Genomic DNA, 19,503 nt, shown 5'->3' with positions numbered 1-19,503 from the left:
AGATAGAGTTGTAAATTCTGAAAATTAAAAGATACGCATATAGTATAAAATTTTAACTACTTGACTAAAAGCATACTAACCCAGTTTAACGTGTTTTAAGAAGCAGGGTAAAACAATAATTACAAAACGTGAAAAGTGGGGAAAAAAAAATCGCAAAAAGCTTTGTTGGGAGGAGAGAGCAGCCGCTGATCAGCCACGCTTCCTTTCTTCATTCATCTTCCTTCCTTCCTTCCCTTTTTTTTATATTATTTTATTTTCTCCTTAAATTGTTTCTCAGACGCTTCTCTATTCTCACCGCTTTTGCCATCCATACCGTTTTGTTCTCTGCGCGTTTCACTAACCCTTATCTCTCTCTCTCTATCCCCTTCGTCCGCCATCGCCAAACCTTATCTTTTGCTTCTTATCTGGTAAGATTCGATTCTTTCATCGTAGATCGTTGATTGATTGATGATGGCAGCCTTGTTCTACCTACTTCGATGCCGATGATTCCCCGAATTGTTTTTGTTTTGTGATTGCTCTATGTAGTTTTTGGAGTTACCATTGCAATTAAATCGATTGAGCGAATCTCGATTTTTCATCGCTGAAGCAATCGAGAGGTGGTTGTTCTGATTGATCGTATTGAAAAGCAACTCATTTTGATGTTATGAAGCAAGTGTTTGATCTAATATCTTTTGCTAGTAGATCTCTCTGATTGTGATCGAGTATAATGATTTGCATTCACTCGAACCTTTGGTTTCATTCTATGTCTCTGCAGGATAGCTATATGGCCTGAACTAGCAATTACATGGGAGTTGTGGAGGATACTGAACCTCCTTTGAAACGCGCCAAACTCCTCCTCGCTGACGAATCCAACGGCAACTCTTCTTCTATTAGAGCCACTAGTAGCGTGAACAACTCTTTGGGAGACCTGATGGCGAGGCCTCTCACCTCCTCCTCCCAAGGGGATGATGAAACCATCGGCTCCAGAGGTGTGATTAAAAAATCCGAATTCGTCAGGATCATCACCAGAGCTCTTTACTCGCTTGGGTACGGTAAGACCGGGGCTATGCTTGAGGAAGAATCCGGAATCCCTATGCATCAGTCCGTCGTCAAGGTGTTTCTCCAGCAGGTTAAGGAAGGGAAATGGGATGAGAGTGTTGCGACGTTGCACAGAATCGGGTTGGTTGATGAAAAGGCGGTTAAAGCGGCGTCGTTTTTGCTGCTAGAGCAGAAGTTTTTTGAGCTTTTGAAGCTTGAGAAGATAGCTGATGCGTTAGGGACGTTAAGGAACGAGATTGTGCCTCTTTGTGTTAATACAAAGCGTGTTCATGAGCTCGCTTCTGCACTTATATCTCCTTCAAAGTTTATGTCACTTAGCGCATCGGGTAAAGGTAAAGAGAGTGTGAGTTCAAGGTCCAAGGTTTTGGAGGAATTGCAGAATTTGCTTCCTGCTTCTGTTATGGTCCCAGAGAAGAGGTTGGAGTGTTTAGTTGAGAATTCTCTTCATATTCAGCGGGATTCTTGTGTTTACCATAATACTTTGGATAGTGATTTGTCTTTGTTTACTGACCATCAATGCGGGAAGCACCAGATCCCTTCTCGGACTGTTCAGGTTAGACTGCTATGATCTGTTAATGTTACTTCTGTTTCCTTCATGTTGTGGTTGTTTCTTCTCTTGGTGATCATTAGTTTTTCGAAACTATAGGTATCTCTAGCTGAAAGGCTTTAGCACAGTGTGCTCATGTGATGCCTCTTGTTCTTTTTTTCCATCGTTGGCTATGTATAGCATTTTTTCTTTGCTGTCACATGTCCTCACGTTCCTCTGATTATCTAATTACTTAAGCGGCATCTTTTTAATGTTTGTAGTTTAGTCAGACTAGCAGTGCATGTGTTCGTTTATGAAAAATCACATTCGTTAAGTTTCTCTCTACGTGAATGGTTCAGATCTTGGAGTCGCACACTGATGAAGTTTGGTTCTTGCAATTCTCGCATAATGGCAAATATTTAGCTTCATCTTCCAAAGATCAGACCGCAATTATATGGGAGGTAATGCTGTTAAACTTTTTGATTTTTTACCTGTTTTAATTCAGACAACCTGTTTGCTGATTCAGTTACTTTTCAGATCAACGCAGATGGGCACTTTTCATTGAAGCATAAACTAGTGGGCCACCAGAAACCCGTGACTGCGATCTTATGGAGTCCTGATGATCGTCAAGTTCTGTCATGTGGAGCAGAAGAGGTAATCAAACGCTGGGATGTTGATTCAGGAGACTGTATTCACACGTACGAAAAAGGCGGCATCGGTCCCATTTCTTGCGGATGGTACTCTGATGGGCAGGGAATCATCGCCGGGATGACAGACCGAAGCATCTGCATGTGGGACTTAGACGGTAGAGAGATGGAATGCTGGAAAGGCCAGAGGACGCAAAAAGTATCAGATATAGCAATGACGGATGATGGCAAGTGGGTCGTTAGTGTATGCAAAGGTTCAGTGATATCCCTGTTTGATAGGGAGGCTACAGTTGAGAGATTGATCGAAGAGGAAGACATGATTACATCCTTCTCGCTTTCAAATGACAACAAATATCTTCTGGTGAATCTCCTTAACCAGGAGATCCGTCTCTGGAATATTGAAGGTGAGCCCAAGATTGTGATGAGATACAAAGGCCACAAGCGTTCACGGTTCCTCATCAGATCTTGCTTTGGTGGGTATAAGCAAGCTTTCATCGCTAGTGGAAGCGAGGATTCTCAGGTACAATATCACACATATACATAAAGAATCAACAAATTAGGATAGTGTGGTCTGTTCTCTGGATCATTTTCATAATTGAGTGGGCGTTCTTCAGTTAATCTAATCCGGTTTTAGGATTTAGCGTTACAAAACATTCAGTTTTAGACAGAAGACAACCAGATGAGTCTCTGTTTCTGAGTATAGAAGAATGGTTGCCTCTCTACCCAGATGGTGACATTGGTCCACATGTATATTTTGTGATTTGCAGGTATACATATGGCACAGATCAACAGGGAAGTTAATCATTGAGCTACCAGGACATGCAGGAGCGGTAAACTGCGTGAGCTGGAGCCCAACAAACCTTCACATGTTGGCTTCAGCAAGCGATGACGGCACCATAAGGATATGGGGACTTGACAAGATAAACCAACAGAACCAGAAGAAGCAAGTGCAAGCAAGTAGTAGCAATGGTGTGCTTCACCGATGCAATGGGAACTGATTATGATTTACCTTTTTCCTTTAAACTACTTAACAGTCATGTTGTTTTCTTCCTTCATCAATCTCTTTTTTACTTTGTTTCCTTTGGCATGGAAACAAAAGAAAAAAAGCTGTTTTTAATTATGAACCCATAAGTGGAATGAAAAGAAAATGCAAATTGCAACATTTATTTCTTTTTTTACTTCTCGTGCTGCTTCTTTGTAAATAGTTTGAATGATATCATTTAAATAATTCGTTAAAATTGGATTAACTTGATTTTTTCCTTTAGATAATTATTTGTTACATGGAAAATTTTATTTATTTTGTTGTTGTATATTTTGATTAAGTCGGTTAATTGAATTATATTATATTTTACTCTGGTAATAAAAAAAAAATACAAAGCAGTAGCGGTAACTAATTATTTTTCACTCGCTTATTATTCGAGGATGGGAAGTAACCGTCCTAGGAACTTCCGGCGGCGATGTTGAAATCGACGGTAAAGCAGCTACCGCCGCGACGAAACCGTCTCCGGCGAAACCTAAAAAACTCCCAGCCTCTGACACGAAGAAGAAGCTCCTCAGTTTCGCCGATGACGAGGAGGGGGAAGAAGACGGACCTCTCCGCGTGACTGTAAAGCCTAAGAACAGCAGAGACCGAATCAAATCTTCTTCGCGATATTCTCACAGACTCAACTCTTCCACCATCGAACATCGTCCTTCCTCTTCCTCCTCCAACGTGCTTCCCCAGGCCGGCTCTTATACGAAAGAGGCGCTGCTCGAGCTCCAAAGGAACACACGGACGCTTCCGTATTCTCGACCTAGTGCGAGTAGCGAGCCGAAGGTAGTGCTCAAGGGGTTAATCAAACCTCAGGAGGAGCAGGAGAGCGTGAAGGATGTGGTCAGACAGGTTTCGGATTTGGACTTCAATGAGGAAGGGGAAGAGGATCGGCTTGATTTTGAGCAGGCGGTGATCCTCCACGGTTTATAATGTGCAAATCCATGGAAGAAAGCAGTGATTCAGGAGAGTGATGACTCATGGGGAGCTGATGATTCCCCCATTGGAGGATCATCTACAGATACTCAAGCCTCTGCTTGGCGATCAGCAACGAGCAACGCTCCAATCGTCACCTCAGCTAACCGTTGGAGTGTATTGGAGCCGGAGAAGCCCAAAACTTCCGATTTGGAGCCATTGGTTCAGTCAGGAGAGAGCAGCAGCTCAGAAGCTGCCGGTAAACAACTGGTGGAAGGCTCAGGAGAAGAAGTGGTAGATGATTGGGAGAAGGTATGCGAGTGAGAATATGACAATGACGATGACTCTTATTTTTTCTACTTCTTTGCAATGTATTAAAACGGCAGGTTCAGACTATATATAATTTAGACTGTATGCGTTCACAACTGCTGTGGCTATGTCTACGCCCACGTTTCAGAGCCTAGATGATAAGTCAACGACCGTTTCTGTCTTGGTGTTCTTTTACTTTCGTTTCTTGACTGCTACGTAACATGAAGTGATAAATACATTATGAGGTAATAAGTTTGTTCATTGTTTAGTATATATGTTGTTTATCATAAAATTGTGATGCAAGATTATTATGTTTCCTGTGTAATGAGTTGAAACCACTAGCACAACAAAGTATAAAGAAGTGTAAAGAGATTACGACGAATCAGTTGTAGAGATTGAAGACTATATTTCAAACTTCAATGTACCAAGAACCATCTCAGTTTATATATAATCCATCAATAAGAATAAGTTTGTGCACATACATACACACATTATATAAAATGTTTTCAGCTCCAACCATGAAAAATATAGTAAGAAGGAAGCTGAATGAATCTCGTGTACCTAACCAATAGCTTTTATATATCCATCCAAACAAATCAATCCCTTCGTCATCATCTGAAGTAATGCTCTAAAAGTGCTGGCTTACACCAATGGGAGAGTTCCTCACACATCGGTTTATAATGTGTTCCCCAGCACCTGATTTCATATCACTGGATTGTAGTACCACGAATCGTCCTGCTGTTGAAGTGATTAGCGATGAGGATACTGACTTTCAAGGAGGTTTCATTAGTGCATTGCCTCACAAAGGTAATGAGAAAGCTGTGTTTACAGCTAATGAGTCCATGATAAGTAGTTTATCTGAGGATGAAGATGAAGAGGAGAATTTGTGGGAGGAGGAGCAGTTAAAGAAAGGTATTAGTAAAAGAATAGATGAAGGGTCTAATAGAACTGCAACTAGCGATGTGCCTTTGCATCCACATCAGCAACCGCAGGTGTATGCTTATCATGGCGGCATACCACTTAGTTTAGTGCCTCCTACCATAGGTCCAGCTAGTAGTGTCGATACGTTACCAATGTCACAACAAGCCGAACTTGCCAAGAAGGCGTTGCAAGAGAATGTTAAGAGGCTTAAGGTATTGCTCTATGAACTTTCCCTCTTCTTAGTAATGAATTGTTTGCCTTCTCTTAGGTTTTGGTTAGTTTTACCCTATAATGTCTTTCATTATTAGTTGATCGTTAAGTTGTGAACATAGCTCACCGCAGAGGTTTTCCTAGAGTCCCTTTGCTGTTGACTAGTTATGAACTTATGAGACTGATTTGGTTATGGGTTATATTGAATTTGGTTTGTGATAATCTGCATTTATTTTGAACTATTTGCCAGGAATCTCATGCAAAAACGGTATCCTCACTTGCCAAGACGGATGATAATTTAACAGCTTCGTTGATGAGTATCACATCTCTTGAAAGCTCTCTATCTGCAGCTGGAGAGAAGTATGTCTTCATGCAGAAACTCAGAGACTTCATTTCCGTTATTTGCGACTTCATGCAGGTACGCTCTAATATAACGATGTGCATGTAGTTGTATACATATTGCATAGGTTGCAGGATCATCTCTTTTACTTTTGAAATACTCATATCATCGATACAAGAAAGAAATGAACTCAAACCATATTTTCGTGTAATCACCTAAGTACTCTTGTCGTATATATTCTTTGACACTTAGAGTTTGATTCCATCTCTATCAAACAAACGATTTCTGTAGTATTGAAAACACACAAGATTTACGATTGATTGCAATGCATGCAACACAAGGGCTTTCATATAAAGAGCCGTATGGATTCACTATATGGATAATGTATACCCCTAACATAAATGCATCTGGTGCTTTCATTTCCATCAGTATAAAAATTCAACTATGAAAAATACTGCTACTGGATTCCTCCTAATTTCTGTTTTGAATTTTCTTTCGCAGGAAAAGGGTTCCTTAATTGAGGAAATTGTAGATCAGATGAAGGAACTTAATGAAAAACATGCTTCAGCTATTCTAGAAAGGAGAGTTGCAGATAACAATGATGAAATGGTAGAGCAAGGCGCCTCCGTGAAAGCAGCAATGGCAGTTCTAAAACAAGGAAGCAGTACTTCAGAAATAGCTGCTGCCACAAGTGCTGCGCTGGCTGCCTCTGCTTCTATAAGACAGCAGGCTCAATCAGTTAAGCTTGATGAATTGGGAAGGGACGAAAACTTTCAGAAGCGCAGGGAGGCGGAACGGAGGGCTGCAGCACGGCAGAAAAGGCGAGCTCGATTTGAAAATAAACGTGCATCTGCCATGGAGATTGATGGATCGTCTCCGAAAATAGAAGGAGAATCAAGCACTGATGAGAGTGACAGCATATAAGGAAATCAGAGACAAGATACTTCAGTGTGCTGATAAGGTCTTCAGTGATGCATCTGAGGAATATTCCCAGCTTTCAAGGGTGAAGGCGAGATTTGAGAAGTGGAAGCGAGACTATTCTTCTACTTATCGTGACGCGTACATGTCTTTGACCGTTCCTTCCATCTTTTCTCCTTATGTACGATTGGAGCTTTTGAAATGGGATCCTCTTCATCAAGAAGTGGATTTCTTTGACATGGAATGGTAAGCTATCCACAATTTCCATCTTTTTATATTGTTCTTGCCTAAAAAACACACTTCATTTATCCTAACTAGTAGGCATTAGTCTCTTAGCGTGTGAACTAAAACCATTGTTTATCTAGCATTTGTGGAAGTAAGCTGACTCGTGCTCTATGTCTGCAGGCATGGGTTATTATTTAACTACGGGAAGCCAGAAGATGGGGATGATTTTGCACCCGATGATACTGACGCCAACCTTGTCCCTGAGCTAGTGGAGAAGGTTGCGATTCCTATATTGCACCATCAGATAGTTCATTGTTGGGATATACTTAGCACCCGGGAGACAAAAAATGCTGTTGCTGCTACAAGCTTGGTGACAAATTATGTTTCTGCTTCAAGCGAGGCTCTGGCAGAACTATTTACTGCTATTCGTTCTCGCCTTGTTGAAGCCGTAGCAGCTATTACGGTATGAATTTGAATTTGTTACATCTTTTGTTATTTTCCTGATAAAATCTCGTCGAGTCTGTTATGAAGTATACTGGACCAATTATATCGTCTGATCCTTTCTTTGTTCTCCAGGTTCCGACATGGGGTCCTCTGGTATTGAAGGCTGTACCCAATGCTCCACAAGTTTCAGCATATAGGTTTGGGACATCAGTCCGTCTTATGAGAAATATATGCATGTGGAAAGACATCATGGCGCTTCCAGTGTTGGAGGACTTGGCTCTGAGTGAGCTCCTGTTTGGAAAAGTCCTACCTCATGTGAGAAGTATTTCATCAAATATCCATGATGCTGTCACAAGAACTGAAAAGATCGTTGCTTCTTTGTCTGGAGTATGGACAGGACAAAGCGTCACTAGAACTCACAGGTAACAATAATTTCTTTCAACAAAAGTTTGCTCTCTCACGCATAGGTCATTTTATCATAATCCCATCTTGTGTTGTTGTATATCATTTCCCGTTTTGGTTAGAATCTGTCTGCATGAAAAGTTAAGCTGTTGATTTTCATGAGTGTTAATGCAAGAGTAAAGAAAGTGAAACTTTCCAATCAAAGATTTGCATACTTAATCTTGCAAAGTCTCTAGGCACTTCCTTTAAAATTAGATAGTATTGGTCAGGCTATGGTCTTTATGCTCATTCACCTAAGAAAAATCATCATCATTGTTACATGATAGTAGCATCTCATATTAGGGAATTGACCAATTTGGGCTGTAGTTTCGCCTTGAAACATACTAAAACGTTCTCTTTGATTTGGCAGTCGGCTGTTGCAACCACTTGTGGATTGTATTCTGACACTTGGAGAAAATCTGGAGAAACGGCATGCCTCAGGACTGGATGATGCGGAAACCATGGGTCTTGCCCGCAGGTTGAAGAGAATGCTAGTGGAGCTCCACGAACACGATCACGCCAGAGAAATTGTCAGAACATTCAATCACAAGGAGGCAGTGTGGTGAAAGCTCTAAAGGGTGAGATACACCTTTCAGAGGATTTTGCATTTCAAGATGTATGACAATGTGATTAAAGTGAACCGCGAACTACGATTAAATGTTATGAAGTGAACGTGTACCTCACATTTTTTTTAACTTATTGAAAATGTACAGAAATTCAAACCTTGACAAGTGAGGATATAGATAGTGCAAACCTTTTAAACTACAGAAGATATTCTCAATTGTCAAGTGAGTATTAATAAAATGGAGTTTGGAATATGAACGTATTAATAAAATGGAGTTTGGAATATGAACTTGTGATTGGTCGCAAACGGCAGTCCGCAGTTCATAGTTCTGTCGCCTCTCTCTTCAAATGTAATGGCAAAAATCATCTGGAGACCAAAGGTTTGGCATCTTGAACAGCAACCGATGGCTAAAAATTCCAGTTAAGCTAATGACCTCTAGTACATAAGATCCATTATACCTTTAACTGTGCTTCGGATTTAACAGCTCGGTCTGTTATGGCATGCTTATCGCGAAGTTGCTGCATTTCTCCCTGCAAAGAGTAGAGAATCAAGAGCTGAGAATGTCGATATTGTTCTGCCTTGCTCACTGGTACATCCTAAAAGTCTAGGAGAGGGGACATTATATCTAAATTTAAACCTGTAGAAACCTTCTTTCTTCAAGCCATTGCTTCACAGGCATCACTTTATCGTTACCATCTTTCCACTCATTTGCTACAACGGTGGCAACTCTGTTTGCTGTAACCTTTGCACGTGCTAACTCCCTGTCTAGAGTTTTCCTCTCTTCCTGAAAAACACAGCAAGAATTGAATTTATATGCCAAGAAAACTAAAAGACTTTATGTCTCTTTTTTATGACAGTCTTGTGAAAGTGTGGTTAGTTTACATTTATCCCTTGGAATTTTTCGCTTGTATTCTCTAACGGCATTTGCAGCAGAACCACCTGCAAGAACAGCCTCTTCCAGCTCTGTTACTGCCTGAGTGAGCTTTTCCACATCAGCAACCTTCTCTGCCTATGCATTTTGTCTAAAATCTTGTTTTCTTCCTGAACATAAGATAGAATTCAATCAGATTGTTGGTAGATGACTGACATGTGATGGGTTAGATCTCATCTCTAGTGTGTTTAAAGGTACATACAAAGAATAAGATGGTAACTAGAGAGAACCTGACAGATTTCTATAAGTGAGAGGCAACATGTTCAACAGCTCAAACTCATCAAATCGTGGCACTTCAAGTATAAAACTATAGCCAAAAGAGCGTCACTACACGCATATAGTTTGTCAAAGAAAACAATAAAAGGTGATGGTGATAAAGAGGATACAGAGTCATCTGATGCTGGTGTTGAAGTGAGGGTGACTAGATGTTCTTATGCTGAGATGTCTTCGCTGGAGGAGAGAAAGTTGATGCCATCTATACTCTTTCTTGTGCCTAACGTCAAAGAAACAATGGCTGGTGCAGTGCAGTAAAATACTGAGATTTTGGAAGAGTGATCATGTACAGCAGCATGACCTTAGTGAAAGCGTAACAGAAACTAATGCTTCCTCACTCTATTCAAAGACAACTACATGTCACGAATGTTGTTGTTGGACTGTCAATGACTCTGACAATTTATATACATACGTATGGGGAGTTTCTGTTCCAACCGTGGCAGGAGTCTGAAGTTAGATTGGTTGCTCAGTTAGGCAGAGTTCAACATGACAAAGATGCATTATTAATGACACAGTTTCTCTTTGGGGAAGGGAAACTTCCAAGTGACCGACAACATAAATGGAGATACAAGAAACACCAAATGGTTTCAGTAGAGCTTTCTTCATCGTTTCTTGTAGTATTCAAACTTCCTTTCATATTCATGACAAAGAATATTTAACAAACAAAATTTGGCATGTATAGGAACTTCATTATCTCGGTTACATGCTAACCAAAATATTAACATGCAACCAAAATTTAAAGTAAAACATCACTTTCTTGTTGTCCAAGGATTAAAACAAAACAAAAACATCCTAGTAGAAGTTGAGTGTTGGAATGGTGAATACTACAAGAAGCATAGTTAATGAATTACACAACTCTCTCAAACATTACCATTTCACCAACTTTTTACACTTTTTATATGTTTGAAATACTAGTTTCTTTTCAACACAAAGTGATCATTCTTACCCATACTAAGAAAGTAAAGAAAGAAAGAGAAGAAGATTCCTCTTGGAAGTGTAAGATGAATGCAACAATTGCAACCTTCATGATGATGATGATGATGATGATGATTCTCACATGCATTGCCTCTCCACTACACGGTATGTTTAATGCATTTAATATCATGTTAAAGTGTAAGATATTAATTAGTTGATTGTTTTAAACTTTAGTTTCCGAGAGTCCCATACAATCCCCAACATCTTCTCCCTTCAAATGTGCTTCATGTGACCATGGGATGGAAGCAAACCCAAAGTGTGTTTGTAAGAACCCCATCAAAGGAAGCATGTACTTCCCTCATCCTAACTTGAAAGATGTAAACAACAAGACCGAGAAAATACTTATGGAAGGTTTAATGGGGTACTTGGAGTCTTCCAATGTTCATGTGGAGAGTGTCACTATAAGGAATGCTACAACCGAATCCAATCTTCAAAACCTTAAGGTAGACATCTCTCTCTTTCCTATGGAGAAAGAGAACTTCACACAAAGGGAGTTGGATATTGTTAGCTTTGCTCTAGGCACCGAATTGTACAAGGCTCCAGCTACATTTGGAAGATATTACTTCAAGCAAGACACATACATCTACTTGCAAGGTATGTATAAAGACACTCTTCTTTAATCTAAATTTGTGTTCAATATAGCTAACACTTTTGTTTGTTTTGTCACAGGAGATGGAGAAGAAGGAGGTTCTGATTCTCCAGACCGAGATGCTCTTATAATCAAGGTAGTATCAAGTCTTTGTGGAGTATTGTTCATGTTTGCTACTGCTGGCGTTTTATACTTTCTAAGGAAGAAGATGATACCAGTAGAAGAACCGCGGGAGCATAATGTAGAGAAAGCATTCAACTGGATAGAAATGTTGGATGCTATGAGTGATATGATATGATATATTTTGTAATCATTTGAATTCACATATTGGATATGTATTGTAAATGTTATGATCACAAGTGAATTCAATGAATACATTGATCTCAATGAGTTTTTGGTTTGAATTTCAAAATCATAAATCAAATGAGACAACTTCAAGTTTGGGTAATGATCAGATAGTGGAGAGTTCAGTGTTTTTACTTACTAGAGTACCTTCGTTACTTCAGCTTTGGTATTTGTCATCTTTAATGCATGATCAGCTGGTGAGGAAATGTCTCGGGTATATTGCTCATGCTCCTCAGGTTGGTGAGCTTCTGGACATGGTTCCTCCATACCTAGACCTTCATCAACATTCCGGACATAGTGCAAGTGCATCATACCAGTGTTTTGATAAGTAGGATTGATCACATTAAGTTCAGAAATCACCTTATCAAGTGTTGGCATTGCTTCCGCAGCAAGGATGGGTGCTTGTTCCTTGATTTCCATGGTAGTACCTGAAATGTTTTCAACCTTTTGGGCACTAGACAAGTGTGTTAAGACAGTCATGGAATTACTAGAAACAGAATTATATCTTTCTACTTGATCCTCTAAATTTTCAGAAGGTGAAACAATTTCTTGTTTCTTATTTACATGAAGTTTATAATTAGAGGGTTGCTCTTTAGCATCTAAAAGTTATTTTTCTTTCATTGATCCGGCCCTAAGCATGTTGATAAGATCATCACAAAGTTTATCTATTCTAGTTAATGAATTATCCATTTTAGTAAAGGAATCACTTACTTCAGATTTTGGTTCAAGATGTGCGGACCTCACAAATCATTTTGTGGGGCAATCTTTTGCTAGATGACCAGGGGATTGACACCTATAACAGATGACCTCAGGTGGTTTAGAAGTACTAGAGTACTCACCTTGTGTTCGCTTGACTTGAGGTTTATGCACTGGCCTTGAACTTTGTCTTTGGGGAACAGCCTCTCTTTGAGTTGCTGGTTGCAAGACTTGTGGTTTTACTAGTCTCCTGGTGGACGCCTTCTGAATGTGTTGTGCTCTTTCCACAAACTCAGTATACATGACCATCTTCACCTCTTTCCAAGTAAAGGCTGGATCATTGAAATAGATCCTATTAGCATCTAGCTGATTCCACCAATTGTATGCTTCTCCGGTCAAGGTATCCTTGGCATAACCAAATCCACCACCCAAAAAGAGAATGGAATATGAATTCATTGAGGATTCTTGCTTCCATATACTGAGTGAGGGTACCCAAAGTCAGTCATCTCATCAAGTAATGCATACAGCCATCACCATAAATCAATTTGAACATCAAACCATAGAAAAACTTTCTTCAGACAGTATAGTACAAGAGGTGTGGCAGAAGTAACATACCACTAGGACAAAGTAAACCTTGGAGATTCTTCCTCTAACTCCTCACAATAATGTTTAAAGACCTATAAAGATCACCATTTCCATCATATGCAACAGCAATACAATTATGCGTACGCCTTAAAAGCAAGGAAGGAGAGAAGACTACCAGCATTACAGTTCTGCGTGGATGCTATCATAAGGTAAACGTCACTATGTTGTACAAACATGTAAGTGACCCGTGTATCACCCTGACCAGTCGAACAACATAAATGAGATAAGAATACTCTGCTTCAAATCCAGTCCTAAACAAATAGATCGAACTTGTTCATTACAGTTTCAAGTTCCAACATAAATTCCATGTTTTCAGGTTCTAGACACGAATTTCTCAGAAATTACCTTTTAATCAACCATGACCATTATCAATTCTCATAAGCTCTCCACCTTTCTTCCCGTTCCTTTTGCTTCCTAACAACGGAGGACCCTCGTGAAAACAGTTTCTCGACACCACCAGCCTTCAGATCACCCACATGTCCTTGAACACAATCTTGTCCGGAAAAGTAGTACATACCAACTGATCCAAACTTGGCCATGTTTTGTTAGAAAGTTGTTACTGACTAAGAGAGGCACATTAGATTGCTTAGGCTTCTTCCTCATCTCCTTTATCACCTGTCACAAGATTAGTCATGTATACTTCAAACTATAACACTCTCTCTCCTTGGTAGTCTCTAGTCAATGACACGATCTTAGCTCCTGGCTTGTCTGTCTTCCATGGCGTTTCTTCAAGCTTCACACAAAATCAAAAACAGAATTGAGATGAAAACGATGAAAGGAAGGGATTACTCGATCGTAATCATCAACGAATCCAATCTCGGTTTCGATCACTCGGTTGTTGGATGTGATCAAGTCTTCATCTTATATTATTAGTTTAGAAGAGTCATATATATTATATAGTTAAGTAATTAATTGATGTATTCGTATCACACACCGAACATATACAAATATAATTGTTAACTGCAAAACAGTTACACATGTGTATGTACGTGTCTAAATATCTAATAAAGACATGTGGTTTCTGTTATATAAGAATAAAGCAATATATTGAGTGTCAAGCAAGAAATAGAGAACGAGAGATAACACTTGTCTGATCCTTAATAACTTTGAGAGTTCAAAGATCCACATCGGTAAGTCAATGAGTTTCCCCTGAAATCATACTTTGTATTCATCGTTACATATAAAGGCCAGACAGTTACAACCATAAGGAATATTCCCTGAGATATAGGAACTATTCAATCGTAACAATATATGATATCTAACACTCAGAGAAGAGGATCGCTTGACGAAGCTCTCTTTCTTTCTAGCAGACGTGGTTAAGGCTAAGGGGGCTTATTATTATGAGGAATGGACGGCGGCCTTGAGCAGTCCACGACTTGTCATAAAATGGGTTAACGAAAAATACACATTTTTTTTCCTGCAGCTCCCGGACAAGCCACACGAGGCTGTCCGACGGAACAAAGTCGCCGTTGTGTCGGAGCTTGAACTGAAAATGAATCATATCACGTGATGGTGTGGGCGGACGATTATCGGGGTCACGTGCCACCAACTAACTCCAAGGAAGTTTAGGTTATATGATAAATTAAAGTTCAGATTTGATTTGATCCCAACTTTAAATCAAATCGAGAGACCATGCTTGCTTGGAGTTTGGATCTTCTTTCTCAAATTGGTGCGGTTTGACTGTTGGGATCGACGACGGTGACTGAAATGGACGACGAGAGATTGAAGAAGCTTGCCGATTCAACGGAGCGAGTTGACTCAGTCGATGGAACATCAACAAGCTACGATCCAGAATCGTTGACCGTTCAAATCAGGTACACGTCTTTGACATGGAACTGTTAGAGACGATGAAGAAGATAGAAATGTGAATGAAATGTATTCTGTTATTCTGTTACAGAGTTAGTTACTCTGTTTATATATATACAGAAGAGCCGGTTTAGTTACATGGTTTAAGCTAAACCAACTATACAATTCCGGTTATCTCTAATAGGAACCTGGCCGTAGCATCATTAATCCCGTAGTGGGACCCCCGAGGGATGCCGCTATATTCACCCAACGGTTGAATGGAACCGATCTTTTCGACTTATTGTTTATGTTTCTGAAGCAGACAAAGATAACTGGATTTAGCATCATTGCTGCACCACCTGAAAGGGAGATGGCCTCAGATGGTAAAATGAAGAAATACCGACAAGTTTTTTTTTTTTTTTTTTTTTCCAACATCCTACTTTCTTTTTATATATAAAAGTAACCAAAGGTATCGATTACAAATCTGCACTAAACAGACCAGTTAGCGCTAAGCTTAACTTTACAAAAAAATCACCCAACAATGGGATACAGGGACTTTACAAAAAAGATCCCTCAAAAAATACTTAACCAAAAACCAAGAGGAGTTATTGTTGTTGCTGAGTAAGGCGCTCTCATACTGCGAGACAAAGGGTCCAATCTGAGCTTAATGACTTGCTGGATTTCCTGAATAATAGCCTGCGGAGGTCTGCACAGACCCGTGTGCAATCTCGAGTTTCTCTCCTTCCAAACAATATAGATAACAGCTTGGAACAGCAGTCTTACGACGAGAAATACCGACAAGTTACATTCACAGATTGCTCAGAATTGATCATTTGTAATGCTTTGGTCGTCAAATAAGTTATAGAAGTGGGTCATGATCATGTGCCACTGCCAAGAGAAACAGAAACGTTCAGATTTGAGCTGACCATGGCTAAGTATTCTGCACATCTAGGTGATAGAGGTTGGCATCAATGTTAAATATGTTTCAGCAAGTTCTTGGTTTCCAGAGATTCGTTTCTGTGTACCAGTTGGTTGATAGACTGCTTCAACCATGGGACAACTAGTGGTCCCCCTGTTACAGAACACAGACATCTCCCAAATCATGAACTTCCAAGTTTATAAACAGAACAGCTATGTTTAATTACGAAAATGGAATCCCTTGTTGTTGATAAAGAAGACTTGATAATGCTGTTATAATACATATAAATAAAATGACTGTAGCGTATCTGCGAGTGACAGTACGGTAGCTCATGAGAGGTTGCTAAGCTTCCCTAGTTTCATCGGAAGTCGAAATCAATATAAACTTGGACACAATATTCATTTTTGTATTTGATGCAGCATGTAAATTTAGTATGTGACTATAACATGTAGATATTACATTCAAATGGTGTTTGTTTTTAAAATTAATATTTGTATTCAGATCAGGCCCAGAAGCCAAATTTGGCCCATCTACTTTTAAAAATCATTAAAAAAACTAAAAAATGTAGCGAGGAAGTTTTGAACTCGGGTCTGTGACTCCGACAAACATCAGCTGTTACCAATAGACCTATAAGAATTTCCTGTTAACATTGGCGCCGACAAATATAAATACATGTTCAGTCCTAAGCACATGCTTCATTGACTTCACTCAATTCAGGCACGGCACTGATCCAGGTGTAATGAGCGTTAAGTTGTTTAGATGCAATGTATGGATATAAAAACGAACGGCCTTAATGAAAATTTAGCTACTCTCTAAGAAATTTCATCAACTATTCCATACATTAGTATTCTTTTTTTTTTATTCATCAACAATTTTCATTAACCAAAGTGAATACAGGATTACAGCCACACGATTTTAACCCGACGTACAACGACGAAATCTAGTAACACCTAAGATCACTAAAATGGATCCTACGCTATCTAATCGGAACGTCGTAATATTTTTCACCACTAATGTATGGTTGTTGTGGCATACATTAGTATTCTACGATCTGATTTGTTTTAATAATTTCATAACTTACTGTATATTAGTTTCAATAAAATATATAGAAAACACTATTGTTTTGTTGTTGTTGTTAAAATCTACTATTAGGATTCAAGATATCACAGTAAGTAGGTTCTTCCTTGTCACGTCGCATCCGACATATTATTAACAATTTAACAGTATGATATCACTCTAGTATTCTATACCAAACGATCTGATTTATTTTATTACTTTTATAATTTATATGATTCAATAGTAAACATTAATAATTTTTTAGTTAAGATCTACTAAGATTCCAATAGTGACAGAAGGTAGGCTCTTCCTTATCAGGTCGCACCCGACATATCAAACTGTCGAGAACGTACCAAATGCATAAATCACAAACGCTGGCGTCTCTACTCGTCGTGAAAATGTCGAACAACAACTCCTTACCTGCGTCAGGCCACTGGAAACTGCAAGTGTACGTTGTGGGTAGCAAGGTACTTGAGAGAAACTTAAACGCAAACCTATCTCCAGGTACGAGCGAAACCGGCCCTAGATCTTTCTCCCCGTTCTTACAATGCAGATCTAGTGTTTGGCGTATGCCTAATTTGTTAATGATCACGACTTGTTTGGATGTGAGTACGTCCTTTGGCATCACCGTTTCGTTCACTAGAGCTGAAAGACCAAACGACGCTTTTGTGAGGAGAATTAACAGAAACATGATTGGTGTCAAAACGACTTTGCAATTTGTAGAGGAAGCCATTATGGATTGTGTTTTTGGGATTTGATGATTTTTGTTTTTATGGGCCAAGTAGAGTATACAATATATATAGTAGATGGAAACGTATATACTGTTTTTTTTTTCTGTTCAAAGGTATTTCTTGTCTTCCTTTTTTGTTTCAAATGTATCTGCTGACTTTTTTGATATGTATTTATTGTTTCTTTATTTGGTTCAAAGGTATTTCTTAACTTCCTTTATTGTACAAAGGTAATTATATTCTTCTAACTTTGTTCAAAAATAAATATTGTCTTCTTTAATTCATCCTTATCTCTTGGGAAAAATTAAAGGTCTAAGACAAGTGTGGGTATTTCAGATATCGGTTCAGCTCATTCCGGTTCGAATAATGGATAGTTCTGATATGAGGCTAGAAAATTCATTTACTATTTGGTCTATATTTTTGGTTCAGGTTCGGTTTAGCTCGGATAGTAAAACTAAGAACTCACAAAATACCCAAAAAAAATTAGTTCTCATTTGGTCCCGGTTCATGTTCAATTATTTCGAATAATTCGGATAATTCATGTTAAATATTTTGGATAAAATATTAAATAATTAGGATAATATGATAAAATATGATACTTCAGATTACTTTGATATTTTAAATAAAAATATTTAGATATTTTCGGATAGTTTCTGATACTTTATAATAATTTAATTTCTTCAATAATTTTTTGATATTTTAAATTATATATATATATATATATTTAATTATGTTATATATATACTTGCCTTGGTCAAAGATATACGTTGCTGGGTAATTGGTCAAATGATTACGTCTAAGCTTTTTTCTTAATCTCTTTTTGTTATGACTTGCATGTGTAAAGCAAGTGACTGTATTTTTGGAAACCTTTAGATGATATATATACTTAAAAGCATCAAGTTTATATTACTATAGAACGATTCAAATGTTGTAATTTCTTATAAAATAAAATACTCTCGGGTGGAACAAAGCTATAGCAAATACGGCTAAGTATATAAAATGCATTGTAGTGGACGATATAAATATAACTTTCAATGGAGGCAAAACAATAGAAAACACTGTTAATACATTTAAAATTTTAAATATTCAACTGAGACATCATCAAGAAAATTACAAAATTACACTAACTAAAAAAATATATGGCGGGCAGCTACCTCTCTTATCATTTATACTTAATCTAGCTTGTGTGTGACTTGTGATCGAGACGCTATAGTCTTGGTGTGGTGGGAAGATGATTGGTGTTTCTAACCATCATTTCTTATTCTCTTAGTCAGCAACTTTGGTCGAAATGTGCATCTAACTTTGGTTGCTAAGAGATGGAGTACGTAAGGGGGAATCAAGCAAAACGGAACATTTTGATTGCTAAGAGATAAGAAAGAACCTTAGCCCCAACAGCTATTTTCAAGGCATAGTTTCAACTTTCATCAGAAGCCAAGATCAGTATTAACTTTACGATGATGGTGAACCATGAGTGCGTGTGTCACCTGTACTTCCAAAAGCAGGGGAAGACGTGCATATCAAGCCACAGTTGTGAGTTCTGGTCTAGTACGTTTAGGCTATATGCAGTGCCGGTCCAGACATCCGTAGTGCCAATATATTGACCTCTAACTATAATTTTTTTTCTTATAAATAAGAAGGTTGGAAAAGAAGACGGAGATAGAACGTCAATTGTTAGGGAAAATAATTTGTTTTAGAAAAGGTAATGAATCTTTCAATCAAATAAATTAGTTATGATCAAATCTTTTAGTTATTGGCAGTTTGTTTTTATTAAATACGAAAAAAAATTGGCTAGAGGTGTGCCTAGAACCCGGGTCTGGAGGAGAAAGAAGATGTACATAAAGCCACTAGACCATAGAAAGTTCACTGTAAAATATGCCCCTAAAATTTTAATTCATCGTGGTGTCCTAAGCATTTGCTTTACGGATTTTATCCCAGGACCGGCCTGGCTATGTGTTATGATGATTAATGTGTATGTGGTTTCTTGGTCAAAAACTATTACACTTTCTTGGTCAAAAACTATTACACTTCCTAA

The 19,503-nt window shown here is 38.6% G+C and overlaps 2 protein-coding genes and 1 pseudogene across 8 annotated transcripts; 2 read left to right on the top strand and 1 right to left on the bottom strand.

Annotated features, from left to right (window-relative positions):
- Positions 1–155: 155 nt before the first annotated feature.
- On the top strand, positions 156–3,392 carry LOC103855800 (WD repeat-containing protein 26 homolog). 3 transcript variants are annotated; one of them, XM_009132836.3, is made up of 6 exons: positions 170–407; positions 526–596; positions 755–1,591; positions 1,924–2,025; positions 2,102–2,731; positions 2,979–3,392. In XM_009132836.3, exons 3-6 carry the CDS (start codon positions 785–787, stop codon positions 3,207–3,209), a joined length of 1,770 nt encoding a protein of 589 aa, XP_009131084.1. In that variant the 5' UTR covers positions 170–407; positions 526–596; positions 755–784; the 3' UTR covers positions 3,210–3,392. The 3 variants fall into 3 exon arrangements, with proteins under 3 accessions (XP_009131082.1, XP_009131084.1, XP_033142526.1); XM_009132834.3 differs by lacking the exon at positions 526–596 and having other exon boundaries at positions 156–407; XM_033286635.1 differs by lacking the exons at positions 170–407; positions 526–596 and adding an exon at positions 630–648.
- Positions 3,393–3,633: 241 nt separating this feature from the next.
- On the top strand, positions 3,634–8,692 carry LOC103855799 (annotated as a pseudogene).
- A 237-nt stretch (positions 8,693–8,929) lies between these two features.
- On the bottom strand, positions 8,930–17,712 carry LOC103855797 (microtubule-associated protein 70-2). Of its 5 annotated transcripts, none has more exons than XR_004456052.1 (6): positions 13,329–17,709; positions 13,099–13,234; positions 12,954–13,015; positions 11,782–12,816; positions 9,167–9,570; positions 8,930–9,059 (listed from the first exon to the last, which is right to left on the bottom strand). XR_004456052.1 is itself a non-coding variant. In XM_033286655.1 (3 exons), exons 1-3 carry the CDS (start codon positions 9,451–9,453, stop codon positions 8,982–8,984), a joined length of 267 nt encoding a protein of 88 aa, XP_033142546.1. In that variant the 5' UTR covers positions 9,454–9,650; the 3' UTR covers positions 8,930–8,981. The 5 variants fall into 5 exon arrangements, 1 of the variants encoding a protein (XP_033142546.1); XR_004456050.1 differs by having other exon boundaries at positions 13,099–13,180; positions 13,329–17,708; XR_004456053.1 differs by having other exon boundaries at positions 11,782–12,670; positions 13,099–13,180; positions 13,329–17,706.
- Positions 17,713–19,503: the final 1,791 nt, after the last annotated feature.

This window comes from Brassica rapa, chromosome A03 (assembly GCF_000309985.2).
Source record: "Brassica rapa cultivar Chiifu-401-42 chromosome A03, CAAS_Brap_v3.01, whole genome shotgun sequence".
In the NCBI taxonomy this organism is placed as follows: domain Eukaryota; kingdom Viridiplantae; phylum Streptophyta; class Magnoliopsida; order Brassicales; family Brassicaceae; genus Brassica; species Brassica rapa.
The sequence above is the reverse complement of the archived record's forward strand: the minus strand, read 5'-3'. Positions and strand labels throughout refer to the sequence as shown.